This window comes from Atractosteus spatula, chromosome 7 (assembly GCF_055471065.1).
Source record: "Atractosteus spatula isolate fAtrSpa1 chromosome 7, fAtrSpa1.hap1, whole genome shotgun sequence".
In the NCBI taxonomy this organism is placed as follows: domain Eukaryota; kingdom Metazoa; phylum Chordata; class Actinopteri; order Semionotiformes; family Lepisosteidae; genus Atractosteus; species Atractosteus spatula.
In genome coordinates this window covers 57057142-57077813 of record NC_142712.1, presented here as the reverse complement: position 1 = coordinate 57077813, position 20672 = coordinate 57057142, and the positions used below count along the sequence as shown (strand labels likewise).

General features: G+C 48.8%; 1 protein-coding gene across 1 annotated transcript in view; it reads left to right on the top strand.

Annotated features, from left to right (window-relative positions):
- The first annotated feature begins 402 nt into the window (after positions 1-402).
- igf1ra (insulin-like growth factor 1a receptor) overlaps positions 403-20672 on the top strand; it is a 142738-nt gene continuing 122468 nt past the window's right edge. Inside the window, exon 1 of the mRNA XM_088920080.1 lies at positions 403-1575. Coding sequence (XP_088776206.1) covers positions 1482-1575 — 94 coding nt within the window. The 5' untranslated portion in view covers positions 403-1481. The remainder of the gene's footprint in view (positions 1576-20672) is intronic.

Below are 20672 nucleotides of genomic sequence, written 5' to 3'. Positions count from 1 at the left end.
CGTTGCACAACTGCATACAATGCGGTAAAACTCTTTTTAGTATGCTTGGTTAACACCATTCATTCTTCCCGATTTACATTTAAAATTGGTTGGTAGCGAAAACAGCCACGGGGCTGTAGACAAATACCAACGCTAACTCCGTGATTTATCTGTCCCGGAGGTTTCCTGATAACTCCGCGTTTGACTGGGCCGAGATAAAAGAAATACTGTCGATGCAAACCCCAAAAGAAAAAAAAAAGATCAGAGCAAAACAACATCCGAAGGAAAACCAGTTTCTTTCGGCGTGGAGCGGAGTGGCCAGCCGGGGAAACTCCATGCCAGCTTTTCCCGTCTGCTCTAGTTAGCGTATGTGTGTGTGTCTGTGTGAGAGCAGCCGACTTGTTTACAGCGCTGACTCCAGCGGGCAGACACAGACAGTGGAGACGGGTGAGACCGTAGCCACGGGAAAGTAGACCGCTTCACCTTCAGCTTTCTCTCCCCCGGTTCAGAGAAAGAAGGAAGGAGGAGAAGAAGAAAGAAAAAAAAAACCCAACCACAATACGACGGCGTCCCGCTGATGTGCAAATTTCGACGGAGACCTTCTTAATCTCTGTTCCCTTTTCAGCGTGGGAGAAAGGGATAGATACATCCACCGCAAGTCACAGAAAAGACGGAGCGGGCGAGAGAGAAAGAAGGAAGGAGAGAGAGAGGGAGAGGGACAGGGGGAGGGGGTACAGTTGGTGAACCATTTTTGTCCTGACGGATATTTTGGATGGAGCTCAAGCCGTAGAGAGAGAGAGAGAGAAAGGGGGAGGGAGAGAGAGAGAGACAGACAGACTCGGCGAGAGAAGGAGTTGTATTTTCATTCATTTTGTCCACCCCTGCGTTTCTCGCCGAAACCCGGAGCCCGGCCTCGGGAGGGTCTTCCCCGCGTCTGGCGGATCTTGCAAATTGTGATTGGGGGGAGAAACAGATACACCGGAGGGGCACGACAAGACAGCGCGGCTGCTTATTCTTCTGCTTGTTGTTGTTGTATTTTTTTTTTGTTGTTTTGTCTGGCGAGCGAGCGAAGTGTGCGTCTCCCCTCTCCGTGGTCTTTCAAGAAATGGAGGCTGAGGATGCGGACTATCAGCCGAGCGAAAGCTGCGACTCGCGTGTTTCGTTAGCAATCTTTCATGCGTTGTATTGTTGGCAAGCCTAACAAAGCCTTTTCCATCTCCAGTTTTTTTTTGTGTGTGTGTGTGAGTTCGTTTGGAGAAGAGAAATAAAGACCACAGGACACGAGCGATCACCTTAAAAGAGCAAGGATTTAAGTTTTTTTTTTTAATTCTCCCGTTCTTCCAACCAGGAGTCAACAATAAGGAGAATTTGCTTCAAAGCCTGCTTCTCGGAAACTGAGAAGCGTTTTCTTGTTTTAGGGTTGTTGTTTTTTTGGTTTGTGACGGGGCATTTTGAAACACTTTTTTTATTTTTATTTTTTGGGGGGAATTTTCTCAAGAGGAATGAGGTCTGGGACAGAAAGGGATATTTTGACCTTGTTTTGGGGTCTGTTGCTGTCTATCTCCGTGATCTCCCTATGGCCGGCTAATGGAGAAAGTAAGTACACAAGTTTTTATTTTCCAGCTACAAAGTCCCGTTCTTTCGTCTTATACATTAACCGTAAATGGAAAATGTATAACGTTTTTGAAAGCGTTATGTGGTTGTTGTGGTTAGCTCATTAACGTGCAGTTTGCTAGTTTTTACTTTGAATCGCGAGGTATAAAGTTAAAATTAAAAATACGTAGTGTGAAGTTTGACCCCGAAGTTAACTTCTCTTTATCGCCTTTTCATTTATAACTAGCTAGCTAGACAATTCAGGGAGATTTTAATATGTAGGCTAGCACTGGGTTCAACAGTAAGAAAGAACTGGTAATGATTTAATACGAGGTGAAGCGTTGAAGTTTGAACAGGTGAGGTGCAAGTTGGACTTCAATCTGTTTGAATAGTTTACAGAATAAAACTTATTTTAAAGGATACTGTGAAAGTTGTTTACAATTAAAGTATATGTTCAGTATAGAGTGTCGTTCGGCTGATATTCTTAAAAGTGAATTTACAAATGTTTAGCAAGCGTTTGGAGATAACCTCAATTTAACATCTTCATAACAATGCACCCGTGTTTTAGTGAAATTGTCTACCCGTTGCATTTTGTATATTACGACTGATTTCAACTACCGAGATTACATTTTCAGATTTATCTTCTCAGTTTAAAAAATAATCAGTCCTAATTTATTCTGCATTTTATTTTTTTTTAGCAAATGCCAGTGACATCTCGAGTTAATTTCGTGTGTAATTATATATTTTCAAGGTTATATTTGTTTTAATTTTAGTCGTTTAATCAGGCGTTTGATGGGTTAATCGAACAACTACACTTTTCTGATTTTATCTTGTCCCCTTAGTAATTTTGCTCTTACATGGAAAGTTTCGCGACAGATTTTTCGCTCGTTTTCGGGAGGTGTGAGTGACAGCCCCGTCCAGCCTCGTCCAGCCCGACATGTGCGCTTTTCTGCCCAGTAAACCATTTTACTTGCACGGTTAGATGCCGGATCATTTTTAATTTCCTGGGCAAACAATATAAATTATTTCTGACTGATTTGCTTCTTTGAAATAGTAACAGGACATGAACTCTTGCGAAGACCAGCCGTAAGTTCTTAATTCGATCTCCTGACTGGCATTGGACATAGAAATGGTTTTAAAAAGAACACGTTTCGTTACTTGCTTTTTCGGTTGTACATTTTAATGCTAGACAATGATATATATTATAGAATTTAGTAGAATTCGGCAAAAAAATCAATTTGAACATTTAACACGTTTTTTTGGGGGGTGCTTATTTGCATGAACGCAAAGAGGGGTGCTCGGCGTGTGTGCCAGGTTTCCAGGTTTGATTCGCAGGCTGATTGGAAAAAGTCGCATGTTTGCACTAACTAGAGGGCAGAGGTGCGATGGGCGCGCGGTGTGCAGCGTGGAATGTGTGTGTGAGAATCCTCGTGTTGGACAGGACGCTCGCGGACATCAGGTGCAAGAGGGGCCCCGGGCGGCGCGTGGACACGGCTTCCGGTCCCCGCGGAGAGAAGGTGCTCGGGCTGGCCATGTGGCCGCGCGCATCCGGACCGCACGCGCCCTGCGGAGGCACGCCGTGTGCGCGTGCGAGCACTGCCGAAAGGACTACCGCGCTCCACTGTTTGCATTATTTTTATTATTATGATTATCGTTGTTATTATAATGCACATCCTGTGGCGTGGTGCGACTTTTCTTCTGCACATGTTCCAGTGCCCGTGTGCGCGCACACCAGGGCGACAGTCGTCGCTTGAGATGTGTTTTAATAATTGAGAGATGTATTTTGACAGTCGCTGACAGATGTTACGGCTGTGGCGAACGGGAGATGGTTATAAAATATATTACAGTGGGCACGAATTCCCTTTGCCCTTGGCTGGCGATTTCAGCGTTGAAGACAGCCCGGCTCAGCTGTCAGTCCTGCAGCAGGGACCGATACTCCGCTTTGCGCGCTGTTAGACCGAGAACAGTTTTCAAGTGGCGAGGTACAGCTGTTTTATTTTCCCGAGACCGGGGTCGAGAGTTTCTGTGAGGGGGGGTCCAGGTTGTCTTGAGCGGTGAAGGGTGAGCTCTGGGGGATGCGGCAGACACGCAGGCGGATGAGTGGATCACTGGAGAGCCCCGCCGCATGTACCTCATCCACTCGGCCCGCCGGCTGTGTTGTGTTGTTCACACAGACCGTTGTGACCCGCACGCTAGCTCAGCCTTCACGGCTGCTACGCTGGGAAATGTAGAAGCGGGTTGTTTTGTCACAACAGCGTGTTTGACGGGCTGCTGCTCCAGACCTGGGTAACTTTCCACTGGGCAGCCGAGCCGGCGCCTGCGCCTGCGCGGTGAGGCCGTCACCGGTCCAGCGCCCCAGTCCTCTCGGTGTGCTGCCCCTCGATGACGAGAACCCTGATCTTTGAGAGCTGAGGGCTCCCCAGTGATCACTAAGTTACATCTTGATCGCGGTGCAGTTTCCCCCCCAAATCGAAGGTAATTGAGGATTGAAAGATCTATCACAGCAGCTGGATCGGGGCTCTCCAGGGTCAGGTATAGCAGATGATGGAGAGAGGATTTCTCGAACGGCTGTTCCTTTTCAACCGGAGGTGATGCTGGCAAAGACGCTGTCTGCAACCCGGCGCGAGCAGCGCTGTCTGCTGGCTTGACCTCTGTGGCGCTGGCCTCCAGGAGGAAGGCCGATATCGCCTCCGCAGGCCAGTGGGGGAAACTGGGCTGCTGGGTGTAATAGGCCAAGGGCTCCGCTCTTCACAGCTGCCCACCACTGCAGGTTCAATGGGATGTGAACTTTGGATGCCCTTCAGGCTTAAGGATTGAAGGCGGCAGGTTGTGAGACGACCACAGAGGTCTATATGTCTGGAAGGCGCTGTGGAGGATATGCAGAGTTGAAGTGGGTTTGGGAAATCCCTGACCTGGCTCGGTTCACAGGGAGCTTAATGGGAGACCGGCAGCAGTTCTGCTGTGTGCTTCATGTCTGAGGTGGGATCATACCGTGTAGTAGCGCAGTAACTTGCGTGTTTGTTTTGGGTTTCTATCTCATACCAATGCAGTATCAAAGATGAACACTTAAGTAATTTATAACAGAATTAGTTACAGAGTATTTTCAGAGGCTGGTTACAAACTTGCAGTATAATTGAAGGTAAAAGTAAATCATTTTGACAAAACTGCCATTAGGTTGTACAAATATTTTCTTAGCATCAAGACTTAAGTGTGTCTGCCAGACTGAGAATTATCCAAACGTTTTCCTAAGACAGCTACTGGCGCACAGAATGAGGTCTTGACTGCGTCTGGGGATATATTCAGAAATCAACCCCTTCTCCTAGAAATTTATTACCCTTTTTTTTTTAGGACAGGCAGAAGTCTTTTAGCGAAAAACCTGAAGGTTGTGATCGCAAGGAGAAAATAACCCGAAAGCTGCCTTCTGGGAGTTTTAAATGTGTTTCCTGGCCCTTTATGTGGGTTTTTACCACTGCGTTGTTATTTGGGAAAGGCAGGGGAAGAACAGGGCAGCGGTGTTAGCTGTAGAAGCGTGGTCCCCTGAGTCTCAGTCTTCTGTTTTGGGGTTCTGCTGCTGGGAGCCCTGAGGGCCGTGGTCGAGGGGAGAGCAGCTGGCCCTCTGTCCTGCGGCCCCTGGAGCAGACGTGTGAACAGACCCTTCTGCAGCCTGCTCCCCTTAATCGTGCACTTGACCTGCTTTACATCCAGTCACTCCGTTAGGGAGCGTGCAGACAGCGTAGTTCTGTAAGGATTTTGCGTGGGGTTGTTTGGTCAGGGCTGGTACAGATTTACATGCCTATTACTGCTTTCTGTGTACACAGTCAGATTGGATGACCTGCCCAAAAAAGTGCAAATTTTCAACCAGAGGCATTTCCGATGCCCTGATTCAGAATGCCATGATTTTTCATTCACTTTAAGCTGGTTGACAAATAACTGCTTCAAGCAAAGTTAACTGTTATTAAAAGGTTTTTTAATTGTTCTTGAAGAGAATGGAACAGGATTCACTTCTGTGCTTTGAGGAATATTTTGCGCTTGTGTTTACACAAAATAATGAAGTATCATTGCTTTACTTGGAAGTCTTCAGTGTATTGTATACAACAACACCCCCCCAAACTGTGTTTAAAGAAAACAGTGTTTGTTTTGCATGACTGCAGAGTTGGTGTTTACGGACCAGTGTTAGGTTTTTATTTTTGTGTTTTTTCGTGTCTCGGGCTATTCCCCAAAAAAACTTTTCTAGAGCACCGCTTTAAAGCCTGAGTCAGTTTTAGGATTGTATTGGCAAAATGTTAAAAGTGGACTTGCAATGTGCATTTAATGATTCAGGGCTTTTTGAAATACTCAAACGCAGTGACACATTGCTCCTATTTTAAAAACAAGCAGCACTGTCAGATATGCTGTAGGAATGAGTTGGAGCCTTTAATACTCATTATGTTTATGACCAGGCTAGACATTTTGCAAAGAGCATCACTTGTCATGCAGACAAGTTTGACTCAAAGCAGCCACTGATTGAGTGAGCATCCACTCAAATGGCCCTGCTGTCCTTAGTCACAACAGAAAGGTGTATACAGTAGAGCCTTACCTGCCTTTCCTGTTTACATTCAGGATCTCTGCTGTGTGAAGGGTGGGAATTGTGGTCAAAACTAAGTCAGTGGGTGCAGGTTCTGATATCCTGTGTGGAATAATCTTGTTCTATAGGCTAATTGCATATTTTTTTACCTGTGTCGGGGTGTGTTTACAACTGGAGTGGATGTTCAGCTTTTTTTCTTAACTGTATAAAGGTGTTGCAGTATAGTAGAATGGTGCATTCAGTTTCACCTTAATGTCGGTGTAGGCTTTGCTTGTGTCCAAGTAACGGATTTTGTCAAATATATTTTTAGCTTTATGTAGGTAGGTCAAGAAATGTTTTGGCAGTTGTGAACTTCTCAGCTTTTTACATCTTCACAGATCTCTTTAATTTAAGTCTATTATTTTCTATTTTCAGAACAGCCCCCCCCTCCCCCATTATTCAGCTCGGCTTCTCAATAGAAGGAAGAACTTTTCTTGGAGCTGTCTAGCCTGACCACATGACAAACGGGGCGGTATGCTGGCTTCAACGTCAGTATGCTGGGAACTTAAGTGTTATCATATCCTTACAGGAGGCTAACATTCAGGTTGAAGTGGACAGAGTTTTAACTCTTTGCAGTCGTGCAGATGGATAAAGTGAGAGTCTGGGAGGGGTTTTGCTTAAGTATTTCCCTCTTGGTAAAAATGTAAAGCAAGTGCAGCACAGGGATCTGAGGAACATTCACACCAGCTGGTCTGGCCTTTTTCACTGACCCCCCCCCTCCATTCGCCGGGGATGTAGCAGGTTTATAGTCCCTCAGGTGCTAAACCCGAGTTCCATCGAAACCTCTCTCTCGGACCTCTGAACTGCTTTATCTGTGCCTCTGCCCAGGACCCCTGCCGCTTCCCGATCGGCACGCTTTTATTCCCACAGTCCGGTTGGGAAAGGTAGATTCCGGATGCGTTTTTTCTTTGCGAGGGGTAGGATGGGTTTTGCAGTGCGCCGCGGTCCCGCGCGCGTCTGGCGGGGCGGGGCCGGAATTCCGACGGCACGGCCGACGTTGGCGGCTCTGTTGCTCCTCTGTGTCTCGAGGAGGCAGGTCAGCGCGGAGGGCGGCGAGCGGGGTGGGATGACCCATCTTAGCCTGAGGGAGGGGGGCTCAGCTCATTGGCTCACCCTGCGGACAGGCGGCCCTGCTGAATGGGAGCTTCCCTGTGTCCCGCTGTCCGGTGGACCTGTACCTGCAGCAGGTCGGGCGGGACGAGGGCGGGACCCTTCCTGCCGAGATTTCGGGCCCCGCTGTCGGTCAGCGTCTGTTCATGGGGCGCGAGGGAAAAACAAATCGGCTGAAACACAAGGGATGGCTGTTGACCGTTTCCTCCTTTTTCCTTTTCTGGCTCGTTTTTGTTCTCTTGGTTTTCAGAAAATTTGGTTTTTTTGGGGGTATTACTGCGAAGGGGTAGCTAAAGCGAGCCCCAGCATATCAAGAACGGGGTGACTGGTGTTAGCAGGGTCAGTGAGGGCCGAGTTCCAAGTCCCGGCTCAGTGGAGCTGCTGTGAGGGCGTCTCCACAGCACTGGGGCACAGGGAACCTCAGGGGGCTCCGCTCGCGCAGCACCAGTTTGAACTGGTGCGGGTTTGTCTTCCAGCCTTGGGGCGGTAGCGGCCGGGCGCCCGCTGTGTGAGGTGTGCAGAGCGCGAACAAGGGCTCGACATCACTGTCCTGCCCCTTCAACACGAGTCACTGCAGCTCTGATGCATATTTGGGGGTTAGAGCCCTTTTTTGTTCAAAACATTTTCAGAGGGTACTGTTCCAGACGCGTTTTTCACAGTTTTCGAAGTTGCTTGTGCTTCGATTCACATGCGAGCCCTCCTCACAGAATGGGCAGGAGCATCAAAAACGTGGAATCCAGCCCAGATACATGGTGAAGCGTTGACTCCGACATGCAGTGAAGGAGAGGCGTTCATGTAAAATATCCTCAGTTACAGTATTAATGGGGACACTGAAATAAGCCCGGTCTTGTATATTTTGTATGTTGCTAGCCTAATTTTAATAACTTGGTCAAGCTTCTAAAACATAATTAAGCTCACTTTTTTTTTAAGTTTCACCAGAGTAAAATTTCCACCTCTTTGCCTTCCAGTATATAAAAAAACAAGACTCCCTGATTCATCAAGGGAGAAAAAAGTGAGGGTTTCAAAATAGAAAATGTAAAAATACATCCGCTGGAGAAACAGACTTGGTTCTGTTGATGGGAAGAGTGAGGAGTTTGTGAACTGTGTGTTTTGCTGTGCAGCTCGGCGGTTTACAGCGCAGGCTGGCAGCAGAGAGATTCTGCTATCGAATCCCAAGTTTAGCCACTGTCTGACATATGGCAATAAAGATTCCTCCTGGGGCCAGCATTACTCATAATTTCACTCGGCCGTCTCTTCAGAGGGAGCAGGAGGAGAGATGTGTGCCTGGGCGTTGAGGTCAGGCCTAGAAGCAGTTTTCTTCGTCCCCTACAAGTTGGTTGTCCTTCCCTCACCTGCAGGGCCTGTTTAACCGTTTGAAAAGAAGCGGGGCTGGTGTTTACTCCCCTGTCCCCAGAGCGGGCCCCCCCTTGTTGTTTCTGGGGAAACATCTTGAATCTTGAATGGAAATCCTCCCCCCCCTGTTTCAGAGGGCGTGCAGATGGGCAGAGGATAGAGTTACAGCGATATTAATTGCTTCCTAGAAGCTGAGCGGAACCTGCCCTCTGCGGGACTGACTCACCCCGGTGTGTCAGTCTCGCGTCTGTCGGGGGGCGGCGGGGGTCCGGCTGGCGAGTGTGAGCTCCGGTGGGGGGGGGGGCGGTGTGCTGGTCTGCGAGTCCCACAGGGGGTCTGGGATTGTCGTGCACAGCCCCCTGGAATTGTAACCTGCAGTGTGAGCCCAGATCTTGAGGATCCGTGGAATTCAGGTTTCACGTCGCATAGCAAGAATAGTCTAGCTCTTGGTGCGGGGGTGCCAGGTGTGTCCCCTCTTCCTTATTGGCTGCAGTGTCTTTGTATTAGTAGTTTGGACTGGGCAGCGTGCAATGGAAGTAGCAAAAAAGGACACAGGCTGTTGATTTGGACAGAGTGAGACGGCAGCACTGGTACCGTGGGATTTAAAGACGAGATAACGGAAGAGGCACCTGACAGCCGGCATCTTCGTTTCAACCGCAGTAACTCTTAAAATTTAGCTTGGAAAAACTGGTTGATCCTCAAGGTATTGAAGTTGAGGAATTTTATAACTCCTGCCTGTGGTTTGCATAGATGAAACTTTTTGTCGTCAAATTTCAGGTAAAGAGATATCCTTCACAGGCAGTTTTGGTAGGGACCCCCTGTTTGAACTGAGAGGTACAATCAAATGTCATGATGTTCATGATATTGAAACAGGCTGTTAATTCATATTCAATCTCTCGGTGTACGAAGAGCAAAACCAAATGCTCACTGCGGGCGCAGGTCACTTTCAAGTGTTTTTCAGCGTGAAGCTGTGGGTTCTCTTTGCTGGCTGGAGGCTCATGGTCACCACTGACTCACCGTGTGCTGGTCTCCATATTGACACAAACCTTAGTTTTATTTCTCTTCAAGTTGGAGGATTCTGGTGGGATGTTCACGTTTGTCCAGCTAACCACCTTGCTTGTGGTGTCATGTTGTCTTATTGCAGTCGGTTTCCAGTAACAGTAACATTCCTGTAACAGAAAAAAAGTCATTGATCTCTGTCTTCAGTGTCTCTTCCAGCATAATCACGTCAATATGATTGTTCTGGTATGAAAAAAGCTAGACGCTCAGTGCAGCTCTAAAAATGTTGAATCTCTTCAGCAAAAACATTGCAAAATGTAAGTTTTTGCCTAACAGCCAGCTTTTATGAAGAGTCCTGCCAAAACTTGGGCCATTTTGTAAAGCATTTAATATGCACTAATAAAATGATTTTTATTTCTAAAGCGTGTTGCACGGTTTTCTATTTTTGGCTGCACCTTGACTCTTAACTTCGTTAGCATAACACAATTCATGTATTTGTTCATGCTGGTCCTTGTGCCAGGCATGACGAATCAAAATGCATGGGCTGTATCTGGCTGTAGTTCTAGTGACTCATATCAAAAGAGATCCTGAAAGATGTTTTCCAGTGTAATTGAATGCACCATGCCCTGTTTGCATGTGTAATTTCTTCCGTGGCACTTCGGAGGTACTAAAGTAAAGGTTATCTTATTTTTTTTTTTTGGAAAGGCACTCACTCAGAATAACTTTGGTGGGGGGGGGTGGGGGGCAAACAGAGGGAGACTGGAAATGCAGATTGAAACACTCTGCCAGCTTCTTCAAGCAGTCTGGAGACTTCAGAGCTGTCCCTCGCTATCGACAACGCACACATGGGCCTTGTGCCTTGAGCCTTCAGCGGTGGTACATGTGGGCACCATGTGCGAGTCCTGGAGTCTCTGTTTGGGAACGTTTAGCCGTGGTTTCAGGAAGCGGCAGAGCAGGAGCCTGGAAACGGGAAGCACGTTCGAGCTGCTCACCCTTGTCGACACTTGGGAGCTGCAGTCTAGGGGTTCGTTGACCTTTTTGGGATTTTGACGTGTTGAGCTCGTGTTATGAACTTCTTGCCAACTTTGAAGGCACTGGAAGAAAGTGACCATAGTGGAGTGTTAACACATTTCAGTGTTCAACGTTGCAAAATTAGAGATCTGGGCTACAGTACAATAAACTGGAAAGAGCAAAGTTGTTGCAATTAAGAAGTAAGTAAAACTTGACTGGGCATTAAACTTGATTTTCTTTAGTGGGGTGGATTGTAAGGGTTAGGGAGAGTTGACAGGCCTACCCTGAGGAGGTGGCTGGACAGCAGGGTTTCCTGTTGTGACTGAAGAGACATGGGGTGGTGTGGTGGCTCTGTGGCTCAGGATCTGCGCCTGTGGCTGGAAGGCTGCCAGTTCGTATCCCGCAGCCGGCAGAGGAATCCTACTCTGTTGGGCCCCTGAGCAAGGCCCTTCACCCCAACTGCTCCGTGCCGTATAAATGCCTGACCCTGCGCTCTGACCCCAAGCTTCTCTCCCTGTCTGTGTGTCTCATGGAGAGCAAGTTGGGGTATGTGAAAAGACAAATTCCTAGTACAAGAAATTGTATATGGCCAATAAAGTGATCTTATCTTAGGTAGCATCCATCTGGGAAGTTATTTTAATTTTAGAGTCACCTGTGATTTGTTGTTCTCTCCCCACGCCTCGGCTTGTAGCTGCCAAACCCACGACCGCGCAGGGCTGGCTCTTTCCCTCTCCCTCAGTCCCAGCTCTTTTAGCGTGCTACAGGCAAGGCCCCGCTCCACACGGGAGGAGAGGCCCTGCCCACACTGCTGCAGTCCCTAGTGAGGCCACAGGGGGCGCTGTGCGTTGGGAGCTCCTCCCACCCCCCCCCTCGGTGGTGCTAAGCCAACTGTGCACCTCCTCTGGGCGAGTCCCGGTGGCAGCTGGCTTGTGAGGTGACCCGGGCTCAGCCCCGCCACTCCTGGACCGCAGAGCTCAACCTGCGGAGCAGTGTGCACCTCCTTTGCCAGGACAGGTATATCCTGTGTGCCTTCCCGATGAAATAGAGATTGTACATGCTTTTGGGAAGCCGGGAAATAACTTGGGTGTTTGAGATGATATTTTCAGTGCTGGGGGATACCGTGTATGTGAAGTAATTGAACAATACCGCTGAATCTTCAAGGGATGTGTTTTTCACTTGGTGCTGCAGTCTTTAGTCTTCCACGGAGCAGAAGTGATTCTGCTTTTCCCCCCAGATGGCAGTTCAGTAGCTGTGGTGGTTTTGGCATGTGAGGTGACCTTTGGGGAACGGCCAACTTGGGTCGAGCTTCTTCCCTGGCTTCTGTTCCTTCTGTTTTCATAACTGCAATGAGGGGACACCTCCTTCCAAAGGCCTCTGATCTCTTCCAAGCTGTTGCAGCGAGAAATGGGACCCGACTGGGAAAATGACCTGATCCGACCTCAGGGCGGACTTGGAGCCAAGAGGTCAGGCTGCATTTGCTACCAGTTGAAATGCACCCTACTGTAAATGTGTGGAAATATCAGCATCTGATTGAATGTGCAGTGCTTTATCCACAGGTGTGAAAAACGACCTTTTGAAATCTGCGACTATCCAATTAAAATGGAGGAGGGCAACTGAATTAAGGGACTGCATTATGTGGATTAGGTGTGTTCAGACGGGAGCCCGGGGTCTGGTGCTGGAGGGCACGCGCGTGCTCTTGCTCAGGCGACGGGATCGCGGGCGGAGCCAGGGCGGTATTTCCCTCGGGAGCCGTACGCGTGCGCTAACCGGAATGGCGAGATCCGCTGAGCTCTTCCGAAGATGTTCCTTCACGTGTATGCCGAGTGAGCTCTGGGGTTTCGGATGTGTGGGAATGGCACTTTGCCGCCGTCTGACAATCTAATCTGACCTGATTTCCTGAGTTGTTGTTCTGGAAGTGGACATGCTGTACAGCCTGAAATGTTCCAGTTGAGATTTGGTCCGTTTTGCCAGTATTGTACAGAACACGATGACGTTTCTCTTGCTGTACAGGAACCCTTCATGTTAATGTGCCTCTTCCTGTTATTTCACCGTTTTTGGTTTCTTATCTTATGGTGGAGACTTTTCTGTGACCTTTTCTTGTTTTTGCTAAAACTACATGTTTCTGCAAGACTCGATTCAGCAAAGGTTCCTCTGGGCGGTAGGTGTGGAAGTCATTATCTGGTGGACAGGAGGGATTCACTTTTTCCAAATAGCTTCACTTCCAAACTATTCTGCTTTGACCCCTGTGCCTGTGCTTATGTTAAGGTAGACTCGATGTTTCCACGTTACGGTCGGTTTGATGTGAGTGCGAATACAGAGCGAGGCATTGCATGACATCGTGTCGTTACAAGAAGGCAGGTTATCGCTTGACGTGTTTTTAAAAACCGCTAGTTTACACATGCCGGCATGCGCTAACCTTCATTTTCAGTCCGCAGTTTGTCGCGCTCATGAGAAATGGCGCTGCCGAAATCCTCAAGTTCACGGTGAACTGCTGTTTTCCTGTCTCTGAGCTTCCTGTGGAAGGCCAGGGCAAGGTTATCAATTGTAAACGAGATGTTGGCTCCCATTGCAGCGATAGAGATAGCTCTGTTTACTTAGCCAGTGTGAAAATCGCTCTCCAGCCGGAAGAGCGCTTGGGGGAAAAAGTTGCTTTGCTTCGTCTTCCGTTGGCTAGAGGTGGGAGATTCCTGCAGCCGGAGGAGGGAGCTGCTCCCTGCTCTCCTGCGAGGGCAGACAGACCAGTCCCAGGCTCGGTGCGGAGGGGGCGTGCAGCGCGGAGGGCTTGCTTCTGCCCGGCTGGCGGGGGGAGAGGCTGGGCGTGAGGATGTTTTGTCTGGGCCCAGCGTTGTCTGAAGAAAATAGTGTTGATTTGTGTTCATTTGATCTTGAACAGGGAGGGGAGGAGCAGCAAAACCAGCAATAACAAACCTTGACAGTCTGATGGCGGTTTTGTTTTTCCAGGAGGAGAGATGCTTAGAATCCTGCATTTTTAAGATTGTGGATGCTTGGTTGTGTTTTTGGGGTGCAAAGGACATGTGAATAAAGGCAAAGGTAAAGGAATTGTTGTTAGAGCTAGATATACTGGTGGCAGTTCATTTTGTTGTTAAGAGCACTTTCACACCATGTTTGTTTGAAAGTCATATGATTCACAAACTTTGCACAGGTTCATTTCTTTTCACTCCAGGAAAATTCAGCAGAGCTTCTTTTGAAAGTGAGTTTAGCTGTGTTCCTTGTGGAGCCTGACACACACAAGACTTGTGGGTTTCACTAGTACTTGACCAATGGCACTCGGCTCTTTGCAGTGCTTGGATAGTCTTTTTTTTTATATGTTTATGTGTATTTTCCCCACATATAGGTTTGAAGTGTGGAGTGGTTTGATCCCAAATGAACTAGGGAGCATATTCGTACTGGTTTCGTTTCAAATGAACTTTACTTCAGAATGGTTAACTGTTCCTGCTTTGTGTCTTTGACCCGGAATTCACTTCCTTGATTCTTGAACTGAGGCGACTCTCTTCACTTTGTTCCTTTTGGAACAGGTTGTTGTCAGGTTACACACTGTTAAATGTAGTTAAGCACGTCTTTTATTTTGAAATCCATGTGCTGCATCTTTTCCACTCGGACCTTGCGTTGTTAGAAGCTTCCCAGGAACTCTATATTTTCCAGGCATGGAGAGAACAAGGTCAAATTCGCAATTTGTGTTGTCAAGTTCAATCTGGGTTTAGCCCCCTGACCGTATTCCTGAAAGTACTCCCACTTCCTCTCCTGTCCTTTCTGCTTTCCTTGGATGTTTTGGCACCACATGTTTGTAACACCGGCACAGCTTTTTTTTCCCAGCAACATCCTTTCCGGTTTGCTAAAGAATTGTTCCTCTTTTGTTCATGCTGCATCTTAGAAAGCCAAGTGTGCCCAGTTCGGTTTGCCTTGCTTGCCAAATAAACAGCACTGCACTAGAATCCGCATCAGTCAGTCAACGAAACTCATTGGAAAGCACCTTAAAATTGATCTCTGTCACTGCTGCTTAGGTTAACATGAAGCATCTGCAGCTGGATAGAATGGTCTTGGACAGAGAGAACTCAGGAGGTTTAGGGGTAAACTGTAGCAACCAGCTTGATTACCTGAAACGTGTTAGTCTGAAACTAAGTGGGCAGTGGCCAGCTGTGTTGTGTAAACTTTCATTCTTAATGATCTGAAAACTGTGAATTGAATGAGCTACCTGCTTATCTGGTGAATAAGGTGCGTTTATTCAAAAGATATTTAAGATCTAGATCTGTGGAAATGAGTTCAGATTTACCTGTGCAGCTTGTTAAAAGGTGGATCTAGGTGGCACTGTGGCTCAGGTGCTCCTGGATGTGAAGCTGCAAGCCTAGCGAAGCCTGTCTGAAAGCACTTGGCTCCTGCGGAGGACTAATTTAGAATTAAAAAAAAAAACTTCTGGCACGACCTGGCTCATCAGCACCTGTAGTTTGTCTCGAGCAGTGTCAAAATCGGCAAGCGCAGGGGCTGCCTGTGCTTCTGAGAGTACCTTCGTGGCAGGGTGGCAGCGCTTGGTTCTTACGAGCGTATTTGACGGTTTGTGTACTGCACGACCTGCAGTTCTGTCAGGTAGGTTGTGTAATAATTCTCTGCTGGCTAATAGCTTGAGGCAGCCCCTCTGCTTAATCCTCTTCTATAGAGATGATTGGAATTCCTGCTACTTAACAAGGCTCATGACCTGGGAATGGAACAGTGCAGGAAAGCAGTTTGATCTTCGTTTAAGATAACATTCCCATTCTCTGTGGTCAGTGTACCTGGCCAAGCAAAGCACTGAACTTATGATTTTTTTTTTTAATTTGTTACTTGATATGTTGTGCCTGTTGATCCATTTACTTTTGCAAAACCCCGACAGCTGGTTGTTACACTGCATTCAGCCTTGCTGATTCCTCCTGTCCGTGTTCATCCTCGCTCGCTGTGGCCAGGCGCAGGGGCGGGGAGCGGGAGCTCGTACCTGCCCGGTGATCGCTGCTGCAGGGGGGCTACAGGCTGGTGCGGGACGGGGAGGAGGAAGGGCGGTTGAAGGGCTTGTGTGTCTCTCGCCTGGGGGCGTGTAAATCCTGCAGACAGCCTGGTGAAGCCTGATGTAATTGCAGTGAGGGAATGCGAGTCTGGGAAGCGGGGCTGGCAGACTTAGTGCTGGAGGGGAGAAGAGCGAGCGTGTTGGGAAGGGCTTTGTCCTCCAGTGTCATTAAGCCACGTAACCTTCTGTGGCTTCCCTTAGGCCGCCAGGTAGCGTTACGGTACACCGCAGGGCCCTGCAGAGATCTTCCTGAAGCAGCTCGGCTCGTACTGTCCGGCGATCCGGGTGCTTCATCCCGGCACGCGGCCGGAGGAGTCCTTTCCTGCAGCCGTTTGCAGCACGTGCCCCGTGTGCGCTTGTGCAGCTCTTGACCTCCGTGCCCCGCGGTTCTGCTCCGGTGGCGTCGCTCCGTGCCGTCGCCGAGTTCCGGCTGGATCCCGACCGGCACTCCCCCTGCGAGCGGGAGGTGCCTCCACGCCCGCCCGCCCGCCCGCTCGTCAGCAGGCGGGCCTGCGTCTGGAGGGACCGTGGATTTGTAGTGCAGGACGGTTCACGCTAACCACCTGCTGCTCCGAGGGTCGTGCCTCTTGAACTGGTGGGTGTTGGGCTGTGACCAATCCCCTTCCTGTGCTGATACTGGAAAACCAGTTATCTGTGGCAGCTGAATTCAACGAATGCCCTTTTTGCGGTAACATGTTAATGTGTACCGCTTGTATTTTATGAATAGCTCATTACACGGCACATGAGTTTTGTGAGTTTTAATAAATGTGAAATTTGCGAATGATTCTTCTACAATATTCTTGTCTTTGCCTGAAGCTTGAACTGTCAGGCCGGAAACCACGTCTTATGGTTACAGGATTTTAAGAAATAAAATGAGTTCTGCGTCAGTGCGTCTTACTGCAGTGTCTGTAGTTTGTCTAGTTGAGTTCCACTTCCTGATGAGTTTCTGCCCTGCGGAAGGCTGTTCCACTCTTGTCACATCGGGGCCTGATGTCACCTGTCGCCTCCGGATAAACCTTTGCTGGCTTCCAGTATGCGGAGACTTGCCTCTTCACCCTGTCCAGTGTCGAATAAAGGCAGCGTTTAAGCAGTAATAACAGCAGACAGACCCTGTCCTGTAGCTCCATGTGAACTGGTTTATTAAAAATAAGTCTTGCTTGTAAGTTTGTATTTGTCAGCTGCGTCTGGAGCTGCTCAGTTTCTCTCTTCCCTGCTGGCCCCAGATACAATGCATCGTGGTCCTGCAGTACTCCTTCTCAGACGAGGTGACTCTGCAGAAGTTTTGCTGCTCTTTCCCCTTGTCCCGATCCAGTTCACTAGCATGTCGGGATTGACCTCCGACCTGTCCACAAGTTGCATTGCAGTCTGGTCTGTTTCTTCCGTATTGGCGCAGCTCAGAGTCATGAATCGGAAAGTGAGTCTCCTGGAATGCTGTGTTGAGAGTGGTGTGGCAGCACTGGTCAGGACAGAAACCAGCCAGGAGTATTGTACATCACCTCCAGGACTGCAGGATGCCCCTTCCCTCTGTGGACTCACTCTCCCTCTCCAGACTGAAACACAAAGCTCTCAAGATCCTGCCCAAGCTGTTTCCTTCTCTCCCCTCTGCTGGGCGGCTGAGGTCCGTCAAGACAAGGACCACGAGGTTCAGTAACAGCACCCACCCAGAGCTCTGAGGTGCAGGAACTCTGCACTTGGATCCTGAAGTTTTTGCACGGCTCATTGTTATTTTATAAGGCCTCGCTGTGATTTATCTCATTGCAGGTGTGTGTCTAAAATGGCATGCTTAAGAGTCAGAGGGATGCTGTTTATTATGGCCTCTAAGTTACATATTTGTATTGTATGTTTTTAATTGTATGAGTCACAGCAGTAACGTGTGGACGTTGGAAGTACACCACTTCAAGTCCCGCGGCAGTCTGTGGCAATGTGCTCTGAAGTCCAGCAGTGTCCCGGAAGCTGGCGAGCCGCGAGAGCTGTGATGATTCCTCTCCTGCCTTGCCAAGGCTCCTCGGGTTTATTAATGGCGTCAACACGCAGGAAGCGTCCTCCTGTGATCAACAAGCAAATGGAGTCCCTGCCCCCGGCCTCCTCGCTCTGTGGCTCGTGGAGGAGACGTTCTCGGGGAGACGCAAGAGCAGAGCAGTCCCTCGCAAGCCCAGCCGCAGGGAGCCATCGCCTGCTTCCCCAGCTCCAGCCCCCGGAGCCGGCAGCCCACACCTTTCATTGACGGGCTCCTGCTCGGGTCCGACCCCCCCCCCCCCCAGCCCGAACCTTGACACTTCCTTCATTGCGGTTCCAGGAGGTTGGTTTTAAAGAGGCCATTCGCTGACTCTGGGCATTTTCAAGTTTTTATCAGGAGGCTCCGTGCTGGCAATGCCCTCTCTTATCGCTAAGCGCCGTCTGGGGGGCTAAACTGTGACCGGCTTTCTTTGTCCTGTGGGGTCTGGTTGGGAACAGCCGGCCAGCAGGACCATGCTTTCCGCAAGAGCCGAGACCAGTTCAAGACGGAAAGAGCACGGTCAACAAAGATAGGAAGTACAAACACAAGGGTTTAGAAGTGCAGTAGACGGCGCAAGGGGCAGGCAGACACCATTTGCATAACAGTTGCCTTTCTGAAGGAGGAGGTTTTGAGTCTTGATTTGAAGGCCCTCAGGGAAGGCAGCTCTGATATCCTTGGGGACAGAATTCCAGGCACTGTCGCCAACAGAGTGTAAATAAGTCAGGGGGACAAACAGGAGACCGGAGTCAGACCAACACAGGTGGTGGTGAAGTGAACTAGATAAAAAGAGAAGTCCCAGCTGGTAACACTGAGTAGCTGGTGCAAAACCCATCTCGCACGAAAGCCTTTTGCTGTAGACCTGTTTTTTCTGGTGTATAATGTGACCTATGATGGCGTAAGAACTTAAAAGGTTTAGAGAGTGGCACCCAAGCTTGTATTCGGCAGGACATTTCAACTCCTTAGGGTTTGGCTTCTGAAACGCATTTTTAACCTTTGGTAACATTTACGCTGCCTGACCTTTGACCCTTCCCATGATTGTTTTTTTTCTGAGCCGTGCCCTGTGGGTAGGCTGTTGCCGGAGCGACTTTTTTTTCTTGACCTTTTAAGTCTGTAGTTCTGCTATATCCGATTTTTCACGCTCCCCCCTACTTTTGCATCTGATGTTGAGTTAGCAGGTGATGTACTGACCTTCGCAGGAAAAAATATAGTATGATGTGCGTCTGTTTATTCTGTTGGGTTACAGAATGAAGCAAATGGCAGATTACTGAGGCACGTGGCCTTGTTCTTCTCACCCGTTCACGTTGCGTCTTTCAGTAGCTGACAACCTGACAGCACTGTGCAGTGGAAGGTTGATGTATCTCAGTTTTCAAGACTGGCGGACAGAGTGTTTGGTTTGGGGAGCCAGGGAGAGAGACTTTGGAATGGCGTGGTGGGAGGAGAACGGAGAGGTCTGATATTTCGGGGGGGGGGGGGGGTAATGGTAGTTTTCATGACCTCATCCCGTTTTAAAGCCGGGTCTCTTCAAAGCTGTTCCTCTCCCTTTCGGCTGCCTGGTGCGTGTCGGGATTAGCTGCCCGGCTCACCCATGCGTTAAAACGGTTTCAGCCCGAGCTTCCTCCCAGCAGAACCGCCAAGCACAGGTGTGAGCTGCTCGCCCACGGGGGGAGGTGGAGCCGAGCGCTGGCGATGACGGTGTGGTTGGAAAGCTCAAGCCTGCCGCATCTTCGCTGCTCCCCTTTGACCTGAGCATGATTGCTGAGGACTGCTGCACTGGACAGATGTACCGACGCGGCTTTTCAAAGGATGCGTTTTAAATATATGACCTGGGTCGATTTTTAAATACATTTCCATATGTGCAGTATGGTGTAAACTTTGAAATCATTAACTGCCCTTGTAAACAAGCTTTGTAATGAACTGTAGTGGCCCAGTGTGTATAAAACAAACAAAAAAGACAACATGCGACTGCGTCTTGCTGTATTTGAAATGAAAAGCCTGTTTTTGGGCTCCATTTCCTTTCACTGTCCCCCTCCCACCCTGCCCAAAAAAGCAAGAAAGAAGGGGTATCTGCTTACTGCGTGATGAAAAATATTAAATTGTGCTTGTAATTTTAATTTATTGCGTGTCTGCACTAAACAGGCATTTATGTGCAGATTTGTTGTCTTGTTTGTGACCCAAGTCAATAAATCACTGCAGCTGCTGACTGCATTTGTAGTTTCTAGGTCTCCTATCTTGCACATGCGGAGCAGACTGAGCAGTCCAGTGTGCTGTAGCAGCGATTGGTCGCCAGGGAACCGAACTGCGTGTGCTTTCCTCCCAGAGGCGCTGTGGCGCTCGCCGGTGCTGCTGAAGGGCTGCGGATCTTGACGGTGTGATTTTGGAACGCCTCGGGCCAGCGTGTCGGCCTGTCTAAGCGCGGTGACACTGGCTCACAAGCTCTAGGTGACTGCAGTGGCGTGACCTCGCGTTCTCCATCTCGAACTGGGAGTTCTGGGACTGCGGGGAGTTTCTTGATGGGCTTGTATTGCTCACATGATTCGTGGTGGTTCAGTATGGGTGGAGATAGTTCATACATTATTCAGCTATGCCAGCATCCAGCTTTTTGTAGTTCGATTGCCAGAAATGCCGTTGTATAATTGCAACGATAGTATTGATAATTGAGGTAGGAAGTTGAGAGGTTAAGAACGAGAGGAACTGCTCGGCCTACTTGAGGATGTCATCCAGGCGTTGGAGGAATCCGGTAGATGGCACTTCAATGGCATCGAGACGTGCTGCCTGTTGTCAGCTGTAACACAACTTCGCACTGAAACTGTTTTAATTGTGAGAACATCTGCACCTGTGTAATACAGCTCCACATGGGGAAATATGTCGTGATTTCATTTTCCTGAGGTATTAAAGCGTTTTGGATCTGCTTCTCATTGATCCAGTGACAGAGATAAGATGCACAGTGTGTTCCGAGCTGGAGCGCTGTGTCTGTT